This window comes from Acanthochromis polyacanthus, chromosome 11 (genome assembly GCF_021347895.1).
Source record: "Acanthochromis polyacanthus isolate Apoly-LR-REF ecotype Palm Island chromosome 11, KAUST_Apoly_ChrSc, whole genome shotgun sequence".
In the NCBI taxonomy this organism is placed as follows: domain Eukaryota; kingdom Metazoa; phylum Chordata; class Actinopteri; family Pomacentridae; genus Acanthochromis; species Acanthochromis polyacanthus.
This window is the reverse complement of record NC_067123.1, coordinates 41,305,365-41,329,179: the sequence shown is the minus strand read 5'-3', so window position 1 is coordinate 41,329,179 and position 23,815 is coordinate 41,305,365. Positions and strand designations below refer to the sequence as shown.

At 44.4% G+C, this 23,815-nt stretch overlaps 2 protein-coding genes across 3 annotated transcripts in view; one reads left to right on the top strand and one right to left on the bottom strand.

The window, feature by feature from the left end:
* The window catches only part of LOC127530216 (40S ribosomal protein S18), a 134,645-nt gene extending 129,897 nt beyond the window's left edge, over window positions 1-4,748 (top strand). The window contains exons 1-6 of one of the 2 annotated variants that reach the window (XM_051955852.1): window positions 141-223; window positions 2,204-2,302; window positions 2,389-2,475; window positions 2,860-2,961; window positions 3,121-3,212; window positions 4,626-4,748. In XM_051955852.1, coding sequence (XP_051811812.1) covers window positions 221-223; window positions 2,204-2,302; window positions 2,389-2,475; window positions 2,860-2,961; window positions 3,121-3,212; window positions 4,626-4,701 — 459 coding nt within the window. In that variant the 5' untranslated portion in view covers window positions 141-220 and the 3' untranslated portion in view covers window positions 4,702-4,748. Of the gene's footprint in view, window positions 1-140; window positions 224-2,203; window positions 2,303-2,388; window positions 2,476-2,859; window positions 2,962-3,120; window positions 3,213-4,625 lie in introns of those variants that run through there. The other variant, XM_051955853.1, reaches the window with a different exon arrangement.
* Window positions 4,749-5,296: 548 nt separating this feature from the next.
* Window positions 5,297-20,748, bottom strand: LOC110961773 (E3 ubiquitin-protein ligase RING2-A-like). The gene is given in 8 exon segments (XM_022209500.2): window positions 5,297-7,283; window positions 9,717-9,930; window positions 10,750-10,951; window positions 10,954-11,069; window positions 13,748-13,963; window positions 14,615-14,775; window positions 16,916-17,017; window positions 20,474-20,748. Coding segments are annotated over 7 exon segments (1,161 nt in total). The 5' UTR covers window positions 16,994-17,017; window positions 20,474-20,748; the 3' UTR covers window positions 5,297-7,109.
* Window positions 20,749-23,815: the final 3,067 nt, after the last annotated feature.

The window sequence follows — 23,815 nt, the reverse complement described above, 5'->3', positions numbered from 1 at the left end:
GAAACCTAATAAAATCTTTATACGAATATACATATAATGTTTGACAAATATACTTATAAATCCAAAAACAACTTGAATTCATATTCATTTCGTGAATCTACGTTATCGCATTAGCTTGTTTTAAGGGACATATTCAAAGTGACGGACCAGCTTCCGGTTATAGGTTCAAAGTCTCGCGAGTTCTTTCGGGCTTCCTCTTCGCACGGAACCTACTTCCAAGATGGTGAGTGTATTTTCTACCGGCCTGGAAAGTTTTAAAATCTACCTTCATCCACAAGTTAATCTCACTGGTTTATCACATGCAGACGGTAGATAAATATTATAAAGCTTCTGTTAGCGGACTGATGTTGAATTATTGGTGTCCTGATGGCAGAAATTAATATATTAACGCAAAATGCTGCCGCCGTTTAGCTGATTGTCGCTAGTTAGCTCCAATAGCTCAGATAATAGTTTATTTTATTAAGGCACGGCTAATGTTTTTTTTTTAATTTACCCTGTTTGTTACAAAGCTGTTACTGGGAATATACTGCTGTTGTCGTGTTAATGGTCCAAACCTGCAAAGAACTCTTAAATTTAAGGTTTAGTCCATGGACGCTAACTCGCTTTAGCTTCTCCAGGTAGAGACGGTGCATGCTGGAGTCAGTAACCGGGCTGGGAGATAAACATTTAGACTATTCTATATTAATAACCGGGTTAAGAGTTAGAAATTTAGACTACTCTATACTACTAGCCGGGCTGATGGATAGACTGCTGGAGGCACTAACCAGGCTGAGAGACCTCTAGGCGGTACTCTGGTGTAATAACTCGGTGGTTGGATCCGTTAAGGTGTTTCTGAGTTAGGGTGTTTTGCAGTAAAGTTGGTTTCATTTCTCTTGGTTATTTTGGCGAAACTTTAACGTCGGTGTAGGAGCGGGAACCGGTCATCTAACCATAATGTATTCTCTGTCATATAACTGCTAAATGGAGCTAAAAACACTGTAAACCTCTGGTGTGTTTGTTCTGTTTCAGCTGCTAATCAGATACTGAGCTTTCTGCTGGTGAGAATACCTGCTGGGTATACTCACTGTTTAGGAGAATATATTATTTCTATGCTGCTTATGAGTCAATTTCCATGTTTTTTTTTTTATATTGTCTTATGGCTGAAACCGGGACCAGGGTCCAATTTCGTATTGTTTCATGTGCAAATGTGGAATGATATGATAATAAAGAACCTTTGCCCTAATGAGTTAATCATTCATGGCAACAGGAACTTCTGATTTCAGCTGAAAATTATTGACGGGGGGGGCAGAGCCCCCCTGAAGCTGAGAGATTTATAGTAAAATAGAAGTCATTTAGACTGATAAAAATGATCAAAAACATAATACCAGACTTAAATAAGTCAGCAAATTTAAACTCAAGTGAATAGTTGTAAAATATGCAAAAATATGTGCGATTCACCTGCCGTCTGGCCGCGGAGGGATGTGTCCTCTAATCAGACACTGGGACTGCTGCAGTGAACTGACTTGTATAAGTGTACATAGTAGTATAGAACTCTTTTAGATTTGTGAAATATTTTGAACTGAAGATAGAAAAGATTGAAGAACATGTAAGTGAACTTTTTGTCAAGTCAATAATTTTCAACTGAAATCAGAATTTCCTGTTGCCATGCATGAGCAGTCCCAGTGTCTGATTAGAGGGCATATCCCTCCGCGGCCAGACGGCAGATGAATCGCGCATATTTTTGCACATTTCACAACTATTCGCTTGAGTTTTGTTAACATCGGCGACAATAAAGTACCTAACTCCCTCTAAAATTTTCTCAACGGATTTAGACGATTCACAGAAATGTTCAAATTTGAAATTAAATCGGCGGAAATCCGCGGAAAATCGCCAGCCATGGTTAATGCTAATGAAGCTGCTTTAGCTTCAATATCTCAGACTCCGCTGTTGAAGTTTGACTGAAAATGTGTCCTCGTTTACATTTCTGTTCACATAACTCTTTCTAGGGCTGAACTGTTTATTAAAAAGCCTTTCAAAGAACTGCAGTATCTCAGTCAGTGTTTTATTTTGAAGGCTGTGTGGTCAGCAGTGGACGGAAATGAAACACTTTCTACTAAGATCCTGACTCTGTCCAAACCAGCCCAACATGATGTTTTATTTATATTTTACATTTATCATGTAGAGATGCTCTGAAACTCACCCCGGTGTGTTTTTTTGGTTTCAGTCTCTGGTCATCCCTGAGAAGTTCCAGCACATTCTTCGTGTTCTGAACACGAACATCGATGGTAGGAGGAAGATCGCCTTCGCCATCACTGCCATCAAGGTGGGCTTGTCTCTGATGTTGTCTCGTTGTCAGTATAGAAATGTACAGAGTAGAATGATGGTTTCTAACATCTGTGTTGATCTCAGGGTGTTGGCAGACGTTACGCCCACGTCGTCCTGAGGAAAGCCGACATCGACCTCAACAAGAGAGCTGGAGAGCTGACTGAGGAGGAGGTGAGGAGTTAGAACCAGACAGGAACCTGAAGGGTAGAGGTCTACAGACTGATGTCTGAAGATATTCAGTCGCAGAAACTATTATGATTACATCTGTTTGTTGACTTGTTTTCCTGCAGGTCCATACGTTCTGTATTTGCCTTGATTTTCATGGTCCGTTAAATAAGGATGCTGAAGAGCAGGAAACTGTTTATGATGTCTGTAGAAAGCAGCAGATGTTTGCTCAGTCTTCACCTCCTGACATTAGAGTTAAAAGTCGACGTTAGTTCCCACGTTTCCATTTGGATCTATTTATTCTCTGTGGATTAAATGTTCATGTATTTAATTAACGTTTGTTCTTCAGGTTGATGGTGGTGACCATCTTAGGTTTTGTTTCTTCTTCAGGTTGAGAGGGTGGTGACCATCATGCAGAATCCTCGCCAGTACAAAATCCCAGACTGGTTCCTCAACAGGCAGAAGGACGTGAAGGACGGCAAATACAGTCAGGTAGGAGACCTCCAGCTGCTGTCTGATCACACTATTCCCTCACTGAGGCAGTTTAAACATCTACAGACCATAATGATTGACTAGTTTGAAGTGAAGCTCTGAAGTTGCTCTCGGTGGTATGAAACGAGGAACCTCTGGTGACCGTCGTTCTGGTTTCAGGTCCTTGCCAACGGTCTGGATAACAAGCTGAGAGAAGATCTGGAGAGGCTGAAGAAGATCAGGGCTCACCGTGGTCTCAGGCACTTCTGGGGGTAAGATCTGATGTGGTCCACCATGAAGCTTCTGTTTCCATAGGAGGTCTGATCTGGTCCTCGGTTTGTTGAGTCCAGCATGAAGCCTCTGCTTCCAGATGTCCTCCTGGTGATCTGAGGCTTCAGTCTCTCTGAGCTGCTGGTTTATTTCAGGTTTAATGAGAGTAGAGACCACTTTGTCCCAGTTTGAGGCTGAACATCTGGAGCAGAGACGAGCTGCTGAGCTCAGAATGAGTTGGAATAGGAATCATCTGCTCTAAATACAGCTTCAGGCCTCTGTCCAGATTAAAACCGTTTTACCACCTGGAAAGTAGAGATTTAAAACTTCAAGTTAAGATGGAACGTGATTCATCCCAAAGGAAGATGTTTGCCCAAATATTACTGAGAAAAATGACAGAATAAATGACGTTACAGAGAAGCTAGGTACGACCTACTGGAGACTAGACTCGTAAAGTAAGAAGTAACATTACTGGAACATGAATTACGCATATGTTCTTTTCTCAGAATAATCCTGAAAATAGTGCTGTTTTACAGTTTTTCTAGTTTTCTAACAAACTATCTGGTTTAAACTGTTGTCCTTCCTGGCAGTAATGAGCTGAATCGTCAGAACCAGGACTAGTTTGGTAACTTTGCCAGCAAGTTGATTTCTCGCGATATTTGTGAGTTCACAAATCTCTCAAGAAACCATCTTGCTCCGCTCCCGCATTCACTGTTCGTACAGCACCAAGTTGGTTCGGGCCAATCACGCAGCAGTATTCGTGTGTGGGGCGGGATATCCGGGTGTGAAGACGACACCAAGCGCCAGTAGATCAAAACAAACACGGCAACGGAGGACAACGATCGTGTAGATGCTGCTATTAAGTCAGTTTTAGCTGAATCTCCTATCGCTTCTTTGAAGGAAGAACAACGAGAGGCGCTTTGTGCATTTCTGGACGGTAAAGATGTTTGTGCTTTTTTACCTACGGGTTTTGGTCAGAGTTTAATCTACCAATTGGCTCCGCTCGTTGTGAAGATCCCGCGATTGGCTAAAAACAAACCTGTCAGAGGCGGGACATACTGTTGCATTGTCCAATCCGTGCCTCTTTCCTCCGAACGGATTTACATGGAGCGGTCCCAGATTGATATTGTGGAGTACTATCAAGCACTACACAATTATTAATCTGGATATTGCCAGGTTACTAGTTTGGCTGAAGATGGAGGAAGTCGCATGTTTTAAAGTCCTTGAGCTGAAGCCTGCTGTAGACGTTTCTGCTCAGATTTCAACTTTATCCTCTGACTGTTAGCTCATAGAACACAGCAGGAGTCTGGATCTGCCTGATGTAAATATGCTGACATTATTTCTGCTACCTCAGTGCTTTGGTTGTGATTTCAGTCTGTTCTGGTCTTAATTCTGGTCCTGTTTCCTCCCTACAGTCTGCGTGTTCGCGGTCAGCACACAAAGACCACCGGCCGTCGTGGTCGCACCGTCGGCGTGTCCAAGAAGAAGTAAACTCTGCTTCCTGCTTTGTTTCAATAAAACACCACAGTTCCCAAAAACCTGTGTCCTGCTTCTCATCAAAACACTGGAGGGTGATTTAAGTTCAGGCTTTAAACTTTCTGCTTCTCATCAAGACACTGATGATCTGAATTCAGGAAGGCTCAGCTGTTGGTTTTTAAAGTTTATCTACTCTGAAACAGGAACTAAATCCTCTGGTAAAGTTCAGCTAAAGATCTGTCCTCACATCAGGTTTCTATTGAAGCACCAAACTCCATAACCTCCAAACAAACCCACCATGGAGACGCTGCCTGATCTGGAGTTTGTCAGAAGGACAGTTTTAGACAAACAGCTGAACTTCAGTGTTTCTCTGCAGTGTAGTAGTAAAATCTAACATGTAGGGGTGTAACTGTTAGGACACAACAAGCTTTATGTTTTAGAAAAAATCTTGAGCATCATCAAAGATTCCAATTATTTTCTGTTTGAAACTCTTTTTCTTCACTGCAGATATTTTTTGTCTCCTTGGTCACAAAGATCTCTAAAACCGATTTTGCCAAAAAAAACCTCTTAAGGTACAAAAAGGTAATTTCTAAATATTGATGCTAAACACTTTGAGTTAAACAGTTTATTGTGCTGAATTGTAGACAGAAGAAGAAAAAGGTAAAATTATACAACAGGAAAGGAAATACTGCATTTTTCTGATCAGAACTTTGTATAAACTGAGGTAAATAGAAACGATATGGCTGCTGCAGAACATAAAGTGCATCAGAACAGAAGGACTGGAGAGAAAACAGAACATTAAACCTTAAATAAGGAAAATCCAGAGAATGTAGGTTCCAAGAAATATGTTAAATACAAACAGCAGCAGGTGGAGCTTCACCTGTTGGTCCATTAAAGAGAGAACAGGAGGAAGGGTTCAGCTACATGTTTAAAATATGGAGGAAAACCCAGCAGAAAGGTTCAGATTCTGAAGGAAATGAGACCTGAATGGACTCTTAGGAAATCACCCTGCCTCTAAAATATAAATTATCTCTGATCCAAACTGGTTCTAATTGGTCCAAACACTAATGCAGCGTTATTCTGCTCAGAGGAAACAGCTTGAGACCTGAAGAAATTAAATTAGATTTCATAAATAGATTCAGACATTGAATGCAGAACAAAGAAAACTAAACAGAAACAGCGACATCTGTTTAGATTGTTCTGTTTTCAAAGATCTGGTTGAAAAAAAAAGAGAAAATTAGAAGTCTTCAAGCAATAAAAGATCAAAAACACACAAATATAATCACATGTACCTGGTGTGGTTTTAATCAATGGGAGCCTCTTGGTGGAAGGGAATATTAATAATAATGCTGAAATATGGGGAAAATGTGGTCAGAAACAAGGAGTTGGTTCTCGATGGAAACTAGAAAATTTAGTGAATCTGTGGGAATTTCTCATTTAATAAATGTGTTGAGTGGTTTAGGTGTTAATTATCATTAATCTGGAGATCAGAAGAGATTCTACAGAAACATTCTGAAGACAAAACAGATTCTATAAACACAAAACAGATTCTAAAGACATAAAACAGATTCTAAAGACATAAAACGTGGGAATAACTGAGCTGTAAAACAGAACCGGTTCCAACCTGAACAGTTGGTCTGAGCCGTGTCTCCGTTTAGATCTTATCAGTATTTAAAATACGATGTTTTAAAGCTGCAGGGAAACGATGCAACGCTGCCATCTTCTGGCCTCACCTACATTTAATATAGAAACAGAAAAGCCTGATGTTCTGCCACAGAGCAGAAGGAAAACTAAACATTTCTCGATGAGAATATTGAACCTGAAGATGTTTGACTCATCTCTAAACTTATGGCTTATATTCCAGCATTTAACATACAAAACATTTTTTAGATTTTAAAAGACTTTTTCTGACCAGGAGGACTCTTAAAACATCTCTTCATCTCTGATATTTTGATGTTTTATTTAGTTTTTCAGTAAATGTGAGGATCTAGAGGACAAACTGGAACTGAAGCTTCAAACGTTGGTATTTTGGCACCAAAGATGAAAATAATCCAGAAGAAGTTACCAGGAAGCTGCAGGTTAAACACAGAACTTCTTTTAAAGCAGAAGTAACGAGAAGAATCCAGCTGAAGGAGATTCATTTCATCCAAAGATCATCTCCAGACTCCTCTGATGTCCTCAGCTCATCACCTCCAAACATCAGGAGGTTCAGATGATGTCTGGTTTTAACCAGATGCTCATCACTGGTTTGTATTTCTAAATCATCTCTTCTTTCATAAATCTGCTTGTTTTTCTGGATAAATCCTCCGTAAACCATCAGGTGGACGTCTGATAAGTCCAGTTCATGGCAGTAAAATGAAAACATGCTGAGTAGAATTTAGTATGGAGGTTCATTAAGAGACACTTTCAGAAGGAGCTGTTCCTCATCCATCCCTCTGCTGGGGAGGAGATCTCTGCTGCTGCTGCGGTGGGGGTGGTGGTGGTGGTTGTTGTGGCTGCTGCTGGTCCTTGGTGGGAGCGTAGTAAAGCTCCAAAGGTTTCCTCACCTTCCAGTATTTCTCATTGACCAACTCCAGAGTCAGAGAACCGTTGAGAGTCTGAGAGGAAAGGAAGGAAGGAAGGAAGGAAGGACGGGAGGGAGGAAGGAAGGAAGGAAGGAATGAATGAAGGGAGGGAGGGAGGGAGGGAGGGATGAAGGGAGGGAGGGAGGGAGGGAGGAAGGAAGGAAGGAAGGAATGAAGGGAGGGAGGGAGGGAGGGAGGGAGGGAGGAAGGAAGGAATGAAGGGAGGGAGGGATGAAGGGAGGGAGGGAGGGAGGGAGGGAGGGAGGGAGGGAGGGAGGAAGGAAGGAAGGAAGGAATGAAGGGAGGGAGGGAGGGAGGGAGGAAGAAAGGGAGGGAGGGAGGGAGGAAGGAAGGAATGAAGGGAGGGAGGGAGGGAGGAAGGGAGGGAGGGAGGGAGGGAGGGAGGAAGAAAGGGAGGGAGGGAGGGAGGAAGGAAGGAAGGAATGAAGGGAGGGAGGGAGGAAGGAAGGAAGGAATGAAGGGAGGGAGGGAGGAAGGAAGAAAGGGAGGGAGGGAGGGAGGGAGGAAGGAAGGGAGGGAGGGAGGAAGGGAGGAAGGGAGGAAGGAAGGAAGGAAGGAAGGGAGGAAGGGAGGGAGGGAGGAAGGGAGGGAGGGAGAAAGGGAGGGAGGGAGGGAGGGAGGGAGGGAGGGAGGAAGAAAGGGAGGGAGGGAGGGAGGAAGGAAGGAAGGAATGAAGGGAGGGAGGGAGGGAGGGAGGAAGAAAGGGAGGGAGGGAGGGAGGAAGGAAGGAAGGGAGGGAGGGAGGAAGGGAGGAAGGAAGGAAGGAAGGAAGGAAGGAAGGGAGGGAGGGAGGGATGAAGGGAGGGAGGGAGGGAGGGAGGGAGGGAGGGAGGGAGGAAGGAAGGAAGGAAGGAATGAAGGGAGGGAGGGAGGGAGGGAGGAAGAAAGGGAGGGAGGGAGGGAGGAAGGAAGGAATGAAGGGAGGGAGGGAGGGAGGAAGGGAGGGAGGGAGGGAGGGAGGGAGGAAGAAAGGGAGGGAGGGAGGGAGGAAGGAAGGAAGGAATGAAGGGAGGGAGGGAGGAAGGAAGGAAGGAATGAAGGGAGGGAGGGAGGAAGGAAGAAAGGGAGGGAGGGAGGGAGGGAGGAAGGAAGGGAGGGAGGGAGGAAGGGAGGAAGGGAGGAAGGGAGGAAGGAAGGAAGGAAGGAAGGGAGGAAGGGAGGGAGGGAGGAAGGGAGGGAGGGAGAAAGGGAGGGAGGGAGGGAGGGAGGGAGGGAGGAAGAAAGGGAGGGAGGGAGGGAGGAAGGAAGGAAGGAATGAAGGGAGGGAGGGAGGGAGGGAGGAAGAAAGGGAGGGAGGGAGGGAGGAAGGAAGGAAGGGAGGGAGGGAGGAAGGGAGGAAGGAAGGAAGGAAGGAAGGAAGGAAGGGAGGGAGGGAGAAAGGGAGGGAGGGAGGGAGGGAGGGAGGGAGGGAAGGAAGGAAGGAAGGGAGGGAGGAAGAAAGGGAGGAAGGAAGGAAGGAAGGAAGGAAGGAAGGAAGGAAGGAAGGAATGGAGGGAGGGAGGGAGGGAGGGAGGGAGGGAGGGAGGGAGGAAGAAAGGGAGGGAGGAGGGAGGAAGGAAGGAAGGAATGAAGGGAGGGAGGGAGGGAGGAAGAAAGGGAGGGAGGGAGGGAGGGAGGGAGGGAGGGAGACAGGGAGGGAGGGAGACAGGGAGGGAGGAAGGAAGGAAGGAAGGAAGGAAGGAAGGAAGGAAGGAAGGAAGGAAGGAAGGAAGGAATGAATGAAGGAAGGGAGGGAGGAAGAAAGGGAGGGAGGGAGGGAGGAAGGAAGGAAGGAAGGAAGGAAGGAAGGAAGGAAGGAAGGAAGGAAGGGAGGGAGGGAGGGAGGGAGGGAGGAATAGAAGTATGAGGATGAACATAAAGACAGTCAGAGGTCTGTTGGTCCACATTCCTGGACTTCTGTCTCAACACCACAGTAATAAAGCTTAACTAGTCAGAAGTGAAAAAGAATCAATTACTGACTACAGACAAATTACAACATGGTACATAGAGAGACTTAAGCAGCTCTGCTAATTTAAAAAACAGGAATCATATCTTGACCTCTGTAACACCTGAGCAGCAGGTGTAGAGGGCTGGAAGTTAGCAGCTAACAGGAAAGGATAAATGTGACATCTATATAAAACAGATCTACAATAAAGGCCTAAAAGTTTAACAGATAAATGGTTCAAATTCAGCTACAAGTAGCAGATACCATGTTAAAATGCTGAACTGAGAGTAGACGGGTGGATAATCACTGTTAAACAGTGAAAATAATCAGAAATATGCAGAAATGAATGGTAGAAGAAATATAACTAAAATAATAAATATAACGTTAAGGTGAGCTACAAGTATCTGGAGAGCTAATTTACAGTTAAATAATGAACTAAAAACATCTGGAGAGCTAATTCACTGTTGAATAATGAACTAAAAACCCTGAACAGCAGGATAAGTTATTTTGTGGTTACTCACAGAGAACTGTCCTCCTCTGGTCAGGATGTAGATGGTGTACTGTTTCTCACTGATGCTGCTCAGACTGCTTCCTCCTCCTCCTGTTTCTCCTCCTCCATCCTCTCCTCCTCTGTCCTCCACCTCTCCATTGCTCCGTTGCTCCTCCAGAGCGATTCTCAGAGCCAGGTATTTGGACAGGTGATCCACAGTGGCGTTGGCCGTCGTCTTCACATACCTGGAACGTACAGGTACATCTGCTCAGGTAGGACACATCTAGTCACCTCTTCATAGTAACGTCCTCATTCAGCTAGATCTAGTCACGTATTTAGTCCCAGCAGCTTCTCCTCCAACGTCTACTCTTTATGTTATTATTATTATATAGAACTTAGAGCAGAAACAAGCTGTGGACAGAATTCTATCTAAAACTAACCCTCTGAAGCTGATTTAAAAAGCCTGTTAACTTAAAAAACACACAAACTTTTCCCATTAATCAGCCACAAACCTGGAAAACTAAACTAAACATTGGATTTTTAACTCCTTGAACTCCTCACCTGTTATGTTCTGTCTAAAACCTGAACCTAACTAATCCTGAAACATGACATTTCATAAATTACATTAATAACTGAGCTGAGACCAACAGGAACAGGAAGGAAAGTCTTCTCAGCTGATAGGAGTCAAACATGGATAAATAATAGAACTATGAGGCAGAGAACTTTACTCTGATCATATCTGAGGCTCCAGGATCAAAGTTCTACACACAGAATAAATTAAACTGTACTCATGTTTTATTTTTTTTATAATTAATGGCATTATAACAGTCAGACTGCTGGTTCTGTTTCCATGGAGATACAGAAGTTTACATCCCAGAGAAAAACCAGAACACAGTGAAGAGAAACGAGACAGAAACAGAAAAAACCCAGAAACAGCTGAGAGGTTCAGAAGGTTTTACAGATCCTGATGTTACTGAAGGGCAGAATCTCAGTCGGTTATTCCTCCCTAAAGCTGATAATAATCTCAGATCCATCTTCTCTAAATCTGGATAAGCTGGTCCCACCTGGTCTGGTTGTAGTCCTGGTCCTGGACCAGCTGTGGATGAGGTCTGAACACCAGCTCTATCTCAGATCCTGGTCCTTCTTTGTGGAGTCTCAGAGGAGGAGTTGGACTCTCGCTGTCCCCCTCGGGCCCCGATCCGTCCTCAGAGCCACGGGGACGCTTCCGGCTCGGCCCAGCCTCTGGAGGGGTCTGGTCCTGGGGTGGGGGGCGTGTGAGGGGGCGGAGTCATGGGAGAGGTGGGAGCGGGAGTCTCCATTGTCCTCCCCACCGCTGAAGGTGGTGTTATCACTCTCCTGGGTGGGCTTCTTCACCCGGTGGTTCCTGGAGACACGAGGATATTCATGAGACACAAGGACGTTCAGCAGAGACATGAAGACGTTCAGCAGAGACATGAAGACATTCAGCAGAGACATGAAGACGTTCAGCAGAGACACGAAGACGTTCAGCAGAGACACGAAGACGTTCAGCAGAGACACGAAGACGTTCAGCAGAGACACAAGGACGTTCAGCAGAGACACGAAGACGTTCAGCAGAGACACGAAGACGTTCAGCAGAGACATGAAGACGTTCAGCAGAGACACGAAGACGTTCAGCAGAGACAGGAAGACGTTCAGCAGAGACATGAAGACGTTCAGCAGAGACATGAAGACGTTCAGCAGAGACATGAAGACATTCAGCAGAGACATGAAGACATTCAGCAGAGACATGAAGACGTTCAGCAGAGACACGAAGACGTTCAGCAGAGACAGAAAGACGTTCAGCAGAGACATGAAGACGTTCAGCAGAGACACAAAGACGTTCAACAGAGACACAAAGACGTTCAACAGAGACACAAAGACGTTCAGCAGAGACACAAGGACGTTCAGCAGAGACATGACATTTAACAGAGGCACGAGGACATTCAGCAGAGATACGAGGGCGTTCAGCAGAGACACAAAGACGTTCAGCAGAGACACAAAGACGTTCAGCAGAGACACAAAGACGTTCAGCAGAGACACAAAGACGTTCAACAGAGACACAAAGACGTTCAACAGAGACACAAAGACGTTCAGCAGAGACACAAGGACGTTCAGCAGAGACATGACATTTAACAGAGGCACGAGGACATTCAGCAGAGATACGAGGGCGTTCAGCAGAGACACAAAGACGTTCAGCAGAGACACAAAGACGTTCAGCAGAGACACAAAGACGTTCAGCAGAGACACAAAGACGTTCAGCAGAGACACAAAGACGTTCAGCAGAGACACAAGGACGTTCAGCAGAGACACAAAGACGTTCAGCAGAGACATGACATTTAACAGAGGCACGAGGACATTCAGCAGAGGCACGAGGACATTCAGCAGAGGCACGAGGACATTCAGCAGAGATACGAGGGCGTTCAGCAGAGATACAAGGACGTTCAGCAGAGACACGAGGACGTTCAGCAGAGACACGAGGACGTTCAGCAGAGACACGAGGACGTTCAGCAGAGACACGAGGACGTTCAGCAGAGACACGAAGACGTTCAGCAGAGACACAAAGACGTTCAGCAGAGACACGAGGACGTTCAGCAGAGACACAAAGACGTTCAGCAGAGACACAAAGACGTTCAGCAGAGACACAAAGACGTTCAGCAGAGACACGAGGACGTTCAGCAGAGACACGAAGACGTTCAGCAGAGACACGAAGACGTTCAGCAGAGACACGAAGACGTTCAGCAGAGACACAAAGACGTTCAGCAGAGACACAAAGACGTTCAGCAGAGACACGAGGACGTTCAGCAGAGACACAAAGACGTTCAGCAGAGACACAAAGACGTTCAGCAGAGACACAAAGACGTTCAGCAGAGACACAAAGACGTTCAGCAGAGACACGAAGACGTTCAGCAGAGATACAAGGACGTTCAGCAGAGACACGAAGACGTTCAGCAGAGACACGAGGACGTTCAGCAGACACGAAGACGTTCAGCAGAGACACAAAGACGTTCAGCAGAGACACAAAGACGTTCAGCAGAGACACAGACGTTCAGCAGAGACACGAGGACGTTCAGCAGAGACACGAGGACGTTCAGCAGAGACACGAAGACGTTCAGCAGAGACACGAGGACGTTCAGCAGAGACACGAAGACGTTCAGCAGAGACACGAGGACGTTCAGCAGAGACACGAAGACGTTCAGCAGAGACACAAAGACGTTCAGCAGAGACACGAGGACGTTCAGCAGAGACACAAAGACGTTCAGCAGAGACACGAAGACGTTCAGCAGAGACACAAAGACGTTCAGCAGAGACACGAGGACGTTCAGCAGAGACACAAAGACGTTCAGCAGAGACACAAAGACGTTCAGCAGAGACACAAAGACGTTCAGCAGAGACACAAAGACGTTCAGCAGAGACACAAAGATGTTCAGCAGAGACTCGAGGACATTCAGCAGAGACATGAGGATGTTCAAATACTACAAGTTTCTCTGTTTTCACATAAAAGTTCAACAAAGGCAGTAAAGCTCATTTCATGGTTGCTTGGTGACGGGATGCTGTCTACAGTCAATTATACAGGAAATAACTCCAGACGTGACAGGAAGTTATTACTGACTCTCTTACAAATAAATATATAAATATATATATATATTAAAGAATGGACCTGTAGCAGGCCTGCTGCCGTAGCCCCTCCTCCATGCTGGACTCTATGGTTATAAATTATTATTTATGAGGTTATATATTATTATTTATGAGGTTATATATTAAAGAATGGACCTGTAGCGGGCCTGCTGCCGTAGCCCCTCCTCCATGCTGGACTCTATGGTTATATATTATTATTTATGAGGTTATATATTATTATTTATGAGGTTATATATTATTATTTATGAGGTTATATATTAAAGAATGGACCTGTAGCGGGCCTGCTGCCGTAGCCCCTCCTCCATGCTGGACTCTATGGTTATATATTATTATTTATGAGGTTATATATTATTATTTATGAGGTTATATATTATTATTTATGAGGTTATATATTAAAGAATGGACCTGTAGCGGGCCTGCTGCCGTAGCCCCTCCTCGATGCTGGAGCTCAGGGCCTCCTTGTTGTGGAGTCTGTTGAGTCTCTCCAGGACTCGGCGCTGGTGGGCTTCGTACTCGTCTCTGCTCGGGTAGATCTTGGAGATCAGAGCGTCAAAGTTGGAGTCTCTGCGTAGAGAACGTCTGGAGACCAGCTTCTTCCTGCAGGTCGGACACTCCTTGTTCCTGAGCAGAAAGAAGTCCTCAGTCTGGATCTTTACCAAGGATGGGATTTAAAATGTTAAAACTAACAGTTTAAATGTTTTCCTCCTCGCTGAACCGTCACCGTTTCTCTCAGTTCCTAAACGTCCAGAAACCTGTTTTCTAACGAAACCAGATGATCTGACGGTAGAATTCTGCTCACTTTAACAATAAGTAACACAATCCAACTAATGGAAACTAAAGTTTATAGCAGATCTAAACGAATGATTCATATTGTTCATAATTAGTAACTGAAGGTTCTTTACTGTCATGTATTACATTCATTTTCTACTCTTCTGTTACACAGACACTCGGGTGTGTTTGAATGAAGATTAACTGATCAATAATCAATTAACCAGTTTAGTCATTTAAAGACCAGATAATGAAGTACAACTTTAATTATTTACCAGATAACAACTGATTGATTAATTAACTGTCAGCTTTTTAAGTATTAATTCTCTGACTTTAGTCTGGTAAATGGAAATATTTTCTTGTTTCTTTGCTGCTTTATGACAAAACATCAGAATAAAGCTGAGTCAGATCTGATATTTGATCTATATCCATCTATCTATCTATCTACAGCACATCCATCTATCTATCTTTAGTCCATCTATCTATAATCTATCATCTCCTCACCCAGATCTCAGAGCAGTAACGATGCAGTCGGAGCAGAATCTATGGAGACACTCCTTGGTGGTCATGGTGTTCTTCAGCATGTCCAGACAGATGGGACACATGAGCTCACTGTGGAGGGACCGAGGAGACACCGCCACCTCCGTGCCGTCCATGATGGCCTCCTGGACACACAGAGACATGTCACCACACCTGGACAGAAGTTCACCTGTACCACGTTACCTGTTTCTGAAGATGATGGTAGGTCTAAACCATCACAATAAGAAGCTTTTAGACGTAATAACCTGGAGGCATCTGAATGGTTTGTGAAACACTAAACCATCTGACTGAACCTGTAAACCCTGTAGCAGGTCTGACAGCCTGGTTATCTCTAAGACACGGTCCATTTATCAGCCTGAGACTGGAAAACAGGAAGAAGCATCACATGTTCAACAGAAACTCTCTATGTGACGTAGAATGCATGAGAATAGACAAATCTAAATATAAAATGTGATATTTCATCAATATTACTTTATTTTCTGCATGTCACAATAAAAAAACTCTCCAAACATAAGCCATGAGTCCCTGTAAGTCCTCTACATTATAAACTGATGTTCTCCTTCATGCAACCATGGAAGCTGGAAGGGCTACAAGCAGCACTCTGAGATTTAGGAGAAATGGAAAGATAAAATGTATTATTATTATTATTCAGTCACTGAGATGAAACCACCAGACAGTAATGTGGACTCTTCAGCTGAACTGCAGGAGCAGAAAGGACATGAGGATGGAAACTCATTGATTATTTTGTTTATTGTGTGAAACAAATGATCAGAGAAATTCTACTTTATATGTTTTAATGATTTATGAAATTACACCCGTATCCATGTTATTAGCAGCCTTCACCCTTTCTTTACTAAACAATCACCTCTTTGGCATAATAAACAGTTAAAGGTAGGGAAAAACTCCTGGGTTATGGCAGGGGTTATCGATGTTGGAGATGTTTTTAGAACGACAACTTAATGTCCTTTCAGCAGCTGGAAACTAAATATAAACTTCCTAAACACGATTTTTGGAAATATTTGCAATTAAGAAGTTGTTTATTGCAACAAAAACAAAAATATCCCCTGCCTTTACAATCTGAGCTACAAAGGCTAGTGCAGGGTAATCGGGGGGGCTAAAGGTGGGGCATCTACATTTTATAGCTTTATGAGAAACTCTAACGCTCCTAAACTAGCAGCTCTTAAGAGAGCATGGGAGAGAGATTTAGGGAGTGAGATGTTATGGAGAAGTGGGAGGAAATTACTCAGTCCTGGTATAAGATATCAAGAGAGACACAGACTGGATTAGTCAAATATAAAATTATACACAGAATGTATTGGACCCCCAGTAAGATGGCAGATTAAAGCTCTGTGATTCAGAGTGGTGCTGGAGATGTGGGAAGTATGAGGGAACACTTTTACACAGGCTTTGAGTGTGAAATGACACAGAACCTTTGGAAAAAGATCATTTTATTTGTTAAAGTACTTGAGATTGATGTAGACCAGAGCCCAGCCTTGTGCATTCTGGGTTTGATGACAGATGGAATGGGGATGTCCTACCAACAGATAATATGGTGTAAGACGGCCCTCACAGTAGGGTGCAGGATTGTTCTGAGACACTGGAAATCCAAAAATGTCATCACATTTAATGAATGGCTGGAGGAAATGACTAAAACAGCCAACTATGAACGGTTGACCTTCAGGTTGAATAACTGAGAGGTGTTTCTGAAATGATGGGGTCCCTGTTTGAACTACTTGGAGACATGTGATGGGAGAAACATGGCAGACTGATTTTAAGATGAATAACGAATTATTTTAAGGAAATAAGGAATTAATTGTGAAGTAAAATAAAATGGGATGGGGACTGTGAGAGTAAATGATTTGGACAATCTAGACCCTGGACATGAGGTATATATGTATTTTGTATATTATTATTATCATTTCTGTCCTTTTGTTTTTTTAAAATTATGATTATTATTACTATTATTATTCATTCAGTTTATTTTTATTGTCTTAGTGTGTTTGTTCTACTGTTCTATGGTTTGTTATGTTCTAAAAAGCAATAAAAAGTTAATTACAAAAAAAAATTACACCCATATCAGGCTGCAGAGAATTCTGAGTTCTGTACCGACAGGTAGGATGGGGTTGAACTCTACGTTAGACGGAGGAAATCAGGAGGAAAATAAGAGATTTAAAAAACATTAGACATAAAATTGTTGTCTGTAAACTGTGAGGACACGTTGGACGATGAACACCTGGTTTACCGGAGGGATTAACACCTGTTTACCTGGGGGCTCCTGTGCAGCTCGTACAGACTCAGTTCCCAGGTCTTACTGGGGGTCTGGATGTTGACAGGAGCTGCCATGGATGCTGGTTCCTAGAATCCTCCCTGGAGACGGAGACACAAGAGACATGGACGGTACGACAGAGACAGACACGTGGACGTTATGATAGAGACAGACACATGGGCGGTACGATAGAGACAGACACATGGACGGTACGACAGAGACAGACACAGACACGTGGACGGTGCGACAGAGACAGACACATGGACGGTACGACAGAGACAGACACAGACACGTGGACGGTGCGACAGAGACAGACACGTGGACGGTACGACAGAGACAGACACGTGGACGGTACGACAGAGACAGACACGTGGACGGTACGACAGAGACAGACACGTGGACGGTACGACAGAGACAGACACGTGGACGGTACGACAGAGACAGACACGTGGACGGTACGACAGAGACAGACACGTGGACGGTACGACAGAGACAGACACGTGGACGGTACGACAGAGGCAGACACGTGGACGGTACGACAGAGACAGACACGTGGACGGTACGACAGAGACAGACACGTGGACGGTACGACAGAGACAGACACGTGGACGGTACGACAGAGACAGACACGTGGACGGTACGACAGAGACAGACACGTGGACGGTACGACAGAGGCAGACACGTGGACGGTACGACAGAGGCAGACACGTGGACGGTACGACAGAGACAGACACGTGGACGGTACGACAGAGACAGACACGTGGACGGTACGACAGAGACAGACACGTGGACGGTACGACAGAGACAGACACGTGGACGGTGCGACAGAGGCAGACACGTGGACGGTACGACAGAGACAGACACGTGGACGGTACGACAGAGACAGACACGTGGACGGTACGACAGAGACAGACACGTGGACGGTGCGACAGAGACAGACACGTGGACGGTACGACAGAGACAGACACGTGGACGGTACGACAGAGACAGACACGTGGACGGTGCGACAGAGACAGACACGTGGACGGTGCGATAGAGACAGACACGTGGACGGTGCGACAGAGGCAGACACGTGGACGGTGCGACAGAGGCAGACACGTGGACGGTACGACAGAGACAGACACGTGGACGGTACGACAGAGACAGACACGTGGACGGTACGACAGAGACAGACACGTGGACGGTACGACAGAGGCAGACACGTGGACGGTACGACAGAGACAGACACGTGGACGGTACGACAGAGACAGACACGTGGACGGTACGACAGAGACAGACACGTGGACGGTACGACAGAGACAGACACGTGGACGGTGCGACAGAGGCAGACACGTGGACGGTGCGACAGAGACAGACACGTGGACGGTACGACAGAGGCAGACACGTGGACGGTGCGACAGAGACAGACACGTGGACGGTGCGACAGAGGCAGACACGTGGACGGTACGACAGAGACAGACACGTGGACGGTACGACAGAGACAGACACGTGGACGGTACGACAGAGACAGACACGTGGACGGTGCGACAGAGGCAGACACGTGGACGGTACGACAGAGACAGACACGTGGACGGTACGACAGAGACAGACACGTGGACGGTGCGACAGAGACAGACACGTGGACGGTACGACAGAGGCAGACACGTGGACGGTGCGACAGAGACAGACACGTGGACGGTACGACAGAGGCAGACACGTGGACGGTGCGACAGAGACAGACACGTGGACGGTGCGACAGAGGCAGACACGTGGACGGTACGACAGAGACAGACACGTGGACGGTACGACAGAGACAGACACGTGGACGGTACGACAGAGACAGACACGTGGACGGTGCGACAGAGGCAGACACGTGGACGGTACGACAGAGACAGACACGTGGACGGTACGACAGAGGCAGACACGTGGACGGTACAACAGAGACAGACACGTGGACGGTACGACAGAGACAGACACGTGGACGGTACGACAGAGACAGACACGTGGACGGTACGACAGAGGCAGACACGTGGACGGTACGACAGAGACAGACACGTGGACGGTACGACAGAGACAGACACGTGGACGGTACGACAGAGGCAGACACGTGGACGGTACGACAGAGACAGACACGTGGACGGTACGACAGAGACAGACACGTGGACACGTGGACGGTACGACAGAGGCAGACACGTGGACGGTACGACAGAGACAGACACGTGGACGGTACGACAGAGACAGACACGTGGACGGTACGACAGAGACAGACACGTGGACGGTGCGACAGAGGCAGACACGTGGACGGTGCGACAGAGGCAGACACGTGGACGGTGCGACAGAGACAGACACGTGGACGGTACGACAGAGACAGACACGTGGACGGTACGACAGAGGCAGACACGTGGACGGTGCGACAGAGACAGACACGTGGACGGTACGACAGAGACAGACACGTGGACGGTACGACAGAGACAGACACGTGGACGGTACGACAGAGACAGACACGTGGACGGTACGACAGAGGCAGACACGTGGACGGTGCGACAGAGGCAGACACGTGGACGGTACGACAGAGACAGACACGTGGACGGTACGACAGAGACAGACACGTGGACGGTACGAGAGAGACAGACACGTGGACGGTACGACAGAGACAGACACGTGGACGGTACGAGAGAGACAGACACGTGGACGGTACGATAGAGACAGACACGTGGACGGTACGACAGAGACAGACACGTGGACGGTGCGACAGAGACAGACACGTGGACGGTACGACAGAGGCAGACACGTGGACGGTACGACAGAGACAGACTCTGTTCAGCTGTAGACTTTAATCTGCATCAGTCTGGCGTGAATCTCTATCCATTCTACATCTCTGTCAGTGTTCATACAGAGGCCTGATAATAAACTGGATGCAGTAAATAATGTAAATAATATAAATAATGTAAATAGTGTAAGTGTAAATAATGCAAATAAATACTATAAATACTGTAAATAATGTAAATCATGTAATCTGAACTGAGTCACACCAACAACACATTAAAATCAAACATCACACTAAACATGGAGCTGATCTAAACTGTAATAAATCCAGTCAGAAATTCATTTTTCAGTCAAAAACTAACATTTAAAATTTCCAGATTCTCAAATGTGATGTTTTGGTGTTTTTCCTGCAAAAGGAAATTATTATTTTTTCCTCGTTTTAGTGGAAATTACTGAAAAAAAAATACAGCAGAAATAAAGTTTTGAAAGAAACTAACTCAGACATGAGATCATCAGGTGATGTTACAATGATAATACAAAAATATATAAACAGATAATATAAATATGTATTCAGGGTTTAAAGCAGTAAAAACACCAGAAACTGAGAAATTCCTGTCTCCTCTCTGCAGACAAACTTCATCTCGATTCAAAACAACCACTAGTTTTATAAAGTTTATCTCTTTACTCACTAAAAGCAGAATTAAAACCATTCCTAGATGTAGATTTAAATCTGTAAAGGAGCAGAGAACCAAACTACATTCCTGGATGTAGATTTAATCAGTAAATGAGCAGTAAAATAAAACCAAACTCACCTGGAGATGAGGACAGCTGACTGAGGAGATAAACACACTAAACACAGAGAAAACTGCTCCCTAAACCTCTACAATTGCACACAGCGGGGCTTGTTTCCATCCAGAGTCTCTACTGAGTCTGCAGAGAGGGTTTAGGATGAGGTCGGACTCCGTTTGATGACGAAAAACACCAGAAAACATCCAGAACGCAACATTTACAGAATTATCTGCTAGCTAACGTTAGCATCTTTCTTCTTCTTCTTCTTCTCCCCGGAACAGCTGTCCTCCACCCGGCTGCTGCTCGCCCTCTGTCCGCAGCACTGACCCTCAGCGGCCACACGGTGCATTACAGCAGGAAACCAAAACAAACTGTCTCCAGGTTTTTATTAAAACTCATTAAAACTTTATCACTTTATAAAAGAATAGCTCTTTATTTATTATTTTTACATAACAAGAATCACTTTGTGATTTAGATACGTAAAATGACCAGAAAAAAGCAAAATTATCTTAAAGATATCCTGATTCAATGTGTTCTATAGGATAGCATTCCCTTCAGTACCTGGTTCTAGAGTCCATAAAGGGCTAGGGGTCTGGTTCTAGAGTCCATAAAGGGCTAGGGGTCTGGTTCGAGAGTCCATAAAGGGCTAGGGGTCTGGTTCTAGAGTCCATAAAGGGCTAGGGGTCTGGTTCTAGAGTCCACATGGGAATAGGGACTGTTGGTGCTGTTCAACTGCATTTTTACTTCAATTATCTGTAAAGCACTTTGCATTGCATTTTGTCTGTATGAATAAAGTGATTGATTGATTGATTGATTGACTGATTGATTGATTGATTGATTGATTGATTGATTGATTGATTGATTGATTGATTGATTGATTGATAATTAGTATAATTGTTAAAAGCAGATGTACACTGAACACAAAAATGCTAAATCACTAGGAAAGGATGCAAAATGTGGAAAATCACCTCAAAGGTACATAAACTGTAAATTGATAAAATGATTAGGAAATGATGAAGATCTATTTATACAAAAGAACAGAAATCAGAGAAATAACCACAGTGAGACATATACTGACACTAAGGAGACATAAAAGCAGCTAAATCCTGCGGTAATAACCTGTAAGGTAAAAAAAACACACAACACAATTCACTGGTACATTCATAGAGTAAAACCATTACAATAAACGTGTCAGTTCATTTGAAAAAGAAAAAAGTAAGTTTTACTTACAAAGCATGGCTCAAACTGAAATCATAAGAAAATACAGGTCTGTTTCAGTTGGAAATGTTCTAATTCTGAATGTTAAAACATCTTTCATCATTCCATCCTAACAATCACCTCTTCCACTGAAACAGCCATAAAATGCATCCATTTTTCCTTCTGTTTCTTTCTTTCTTTCCTCATCACTTCTCTCACATGTTGTCATTATTGTCATATGGTAATGATTTGCTTGTTTCAGTTTTGAAATCTAGATAAAAGACTCGACTCAGAAACAGAAATCAACGCAGTGATTGACTCCCTCTGAACCCCAAAACCTGCTGATGTGCTTCATGATGTCTTTTTAAAAATACTGGAAACCATTTATCAATGACAAACTGAAAAAACACAACAAATCTTTATATTTTCAACTTTATGGACTGTCTGTGATTTGCTCATCTATCAGAGGAATTATTCAAATCTAAACTTAAAACTGGAACATTCCATTAAAATCCCTTAATTCTAAGAGTCTTGGCATAAAGATTCACCAAAAATAAACTGCTTGCTCAAAACAGATTCTATAAAAAAAAACATTATCATGCCTCAGTCAACAGAAAAACTGTTCAAAATTCAAGGACTTTCAGCTGAACTGTGTTTAAACAGAACACAAAATAGACCAGTATGGAAACCAATTAAAATCTAAATAATTAAATATCTACAGTGTGCAGAGTCACCATTTATCAAGTATTGGTTAGACCTGTGAAGACTCAAGATTTTTCAATATGTGTAAATTATATCAAAAAAGAAATTCAAATTTAATTTTAATGCTTCGTGGCATCTGGCCGACATTTCTGCGTTCTCTCTAACTGTAGTCATGGTTGATCTGTTTCTATAGAAGGCTGGGACTTTCTATAGCAGTGAAAAATGCCAACAACTATAAAACATACAGAGAGAGCTTAAGCTTCAGAGGGTGAAACAGACAGCCATTCATTTATTTCCTCACCTTTTAGTGATGCGTAAAATAATCCAGCTTTGAGACCAATCACTGCAACAATGATTGGGATGTATATGGATCTGAGCCTCTCTGTTGAACAAAACCAACAGAGACTTAAAGATAGCAGGTTAAAACAGAGGTAGACTTGTGTGGGTTTGTTGCTGTGAATGAATTTAGTCTCTAATGAGAGTTAATGTAATATAATCAATAATTCTGGTTATTACTCTCATGATTTAAATCCTATGACAATGATTCTAACTGGTTTAATTAAACATATAAACATACCAGCAGTAACAGGAATACCATCCAAACATAGACATTTAGTCACATTCAGAGATGATCTCAGTCTTACCAGGTTTGGTCCTGATCAGTGCTTGGTCCAGTGTGATGCTCATGCCTTCTTTGACACCAGACAGCTGAAACACACACTCATATCTCCACCAATCTTCATATGCGATAGATGCAATATTCAGGTCAACACTCATCTGGAAGGTTCCATCATGGTTGGGGAGGAGTTCTCCATGATCAACATCTTCTTGAAGCTGCTCTCCATCTTTCCTCCAGAACAAGTTGGCTCTGTTGGGGTAGAAACCGGTAGCGAGGCAGCTGATCAGAGAGAAGGAAGTCTTGTGGAGGAGAAATATTGATGGAAATTCTGAGGAGACAGACAGGAAGTGTTCATCAGTGATTGCTCTGAGCAGAGAAGATGATCTGTGTTGTCAGATCCTATCAAAGATCTACTGCAGCACCAACAGCTGAAAACCTTCATGCTGCTGTTATTAAATCAGCAAAACACACAGAGGATCACAGGTGGATCTGAATGGAGCTGCTGACTGGACTCCTGAACATCATGAAGCTCCTACAGTGAATGTCAGAGCTGAACCATGGAGCACTGAAAGGAAGCAGCCTGGTCTGATGAATCAGGTTTCTTCTCCTTCATGTGGACGTACAGGTGAATCATTTACCTGCTGGTGAGATGGCAGCAATATGAACTACAGGAGAAAGGTGAGTCAGCATACCTGTTCGAAGCAGAGCAGATCCTCCGAAGTCCAGATACTTTAGAAGCTGCTCAGGGCATTTCTGAGTTAAGAAGTACTTCAGATACTGATTTTGAGATCTATGTCTGTCCCGTTTACGTTTGGTTGTGTCAGCCTTCGGTGTGTGAGAAATCCAT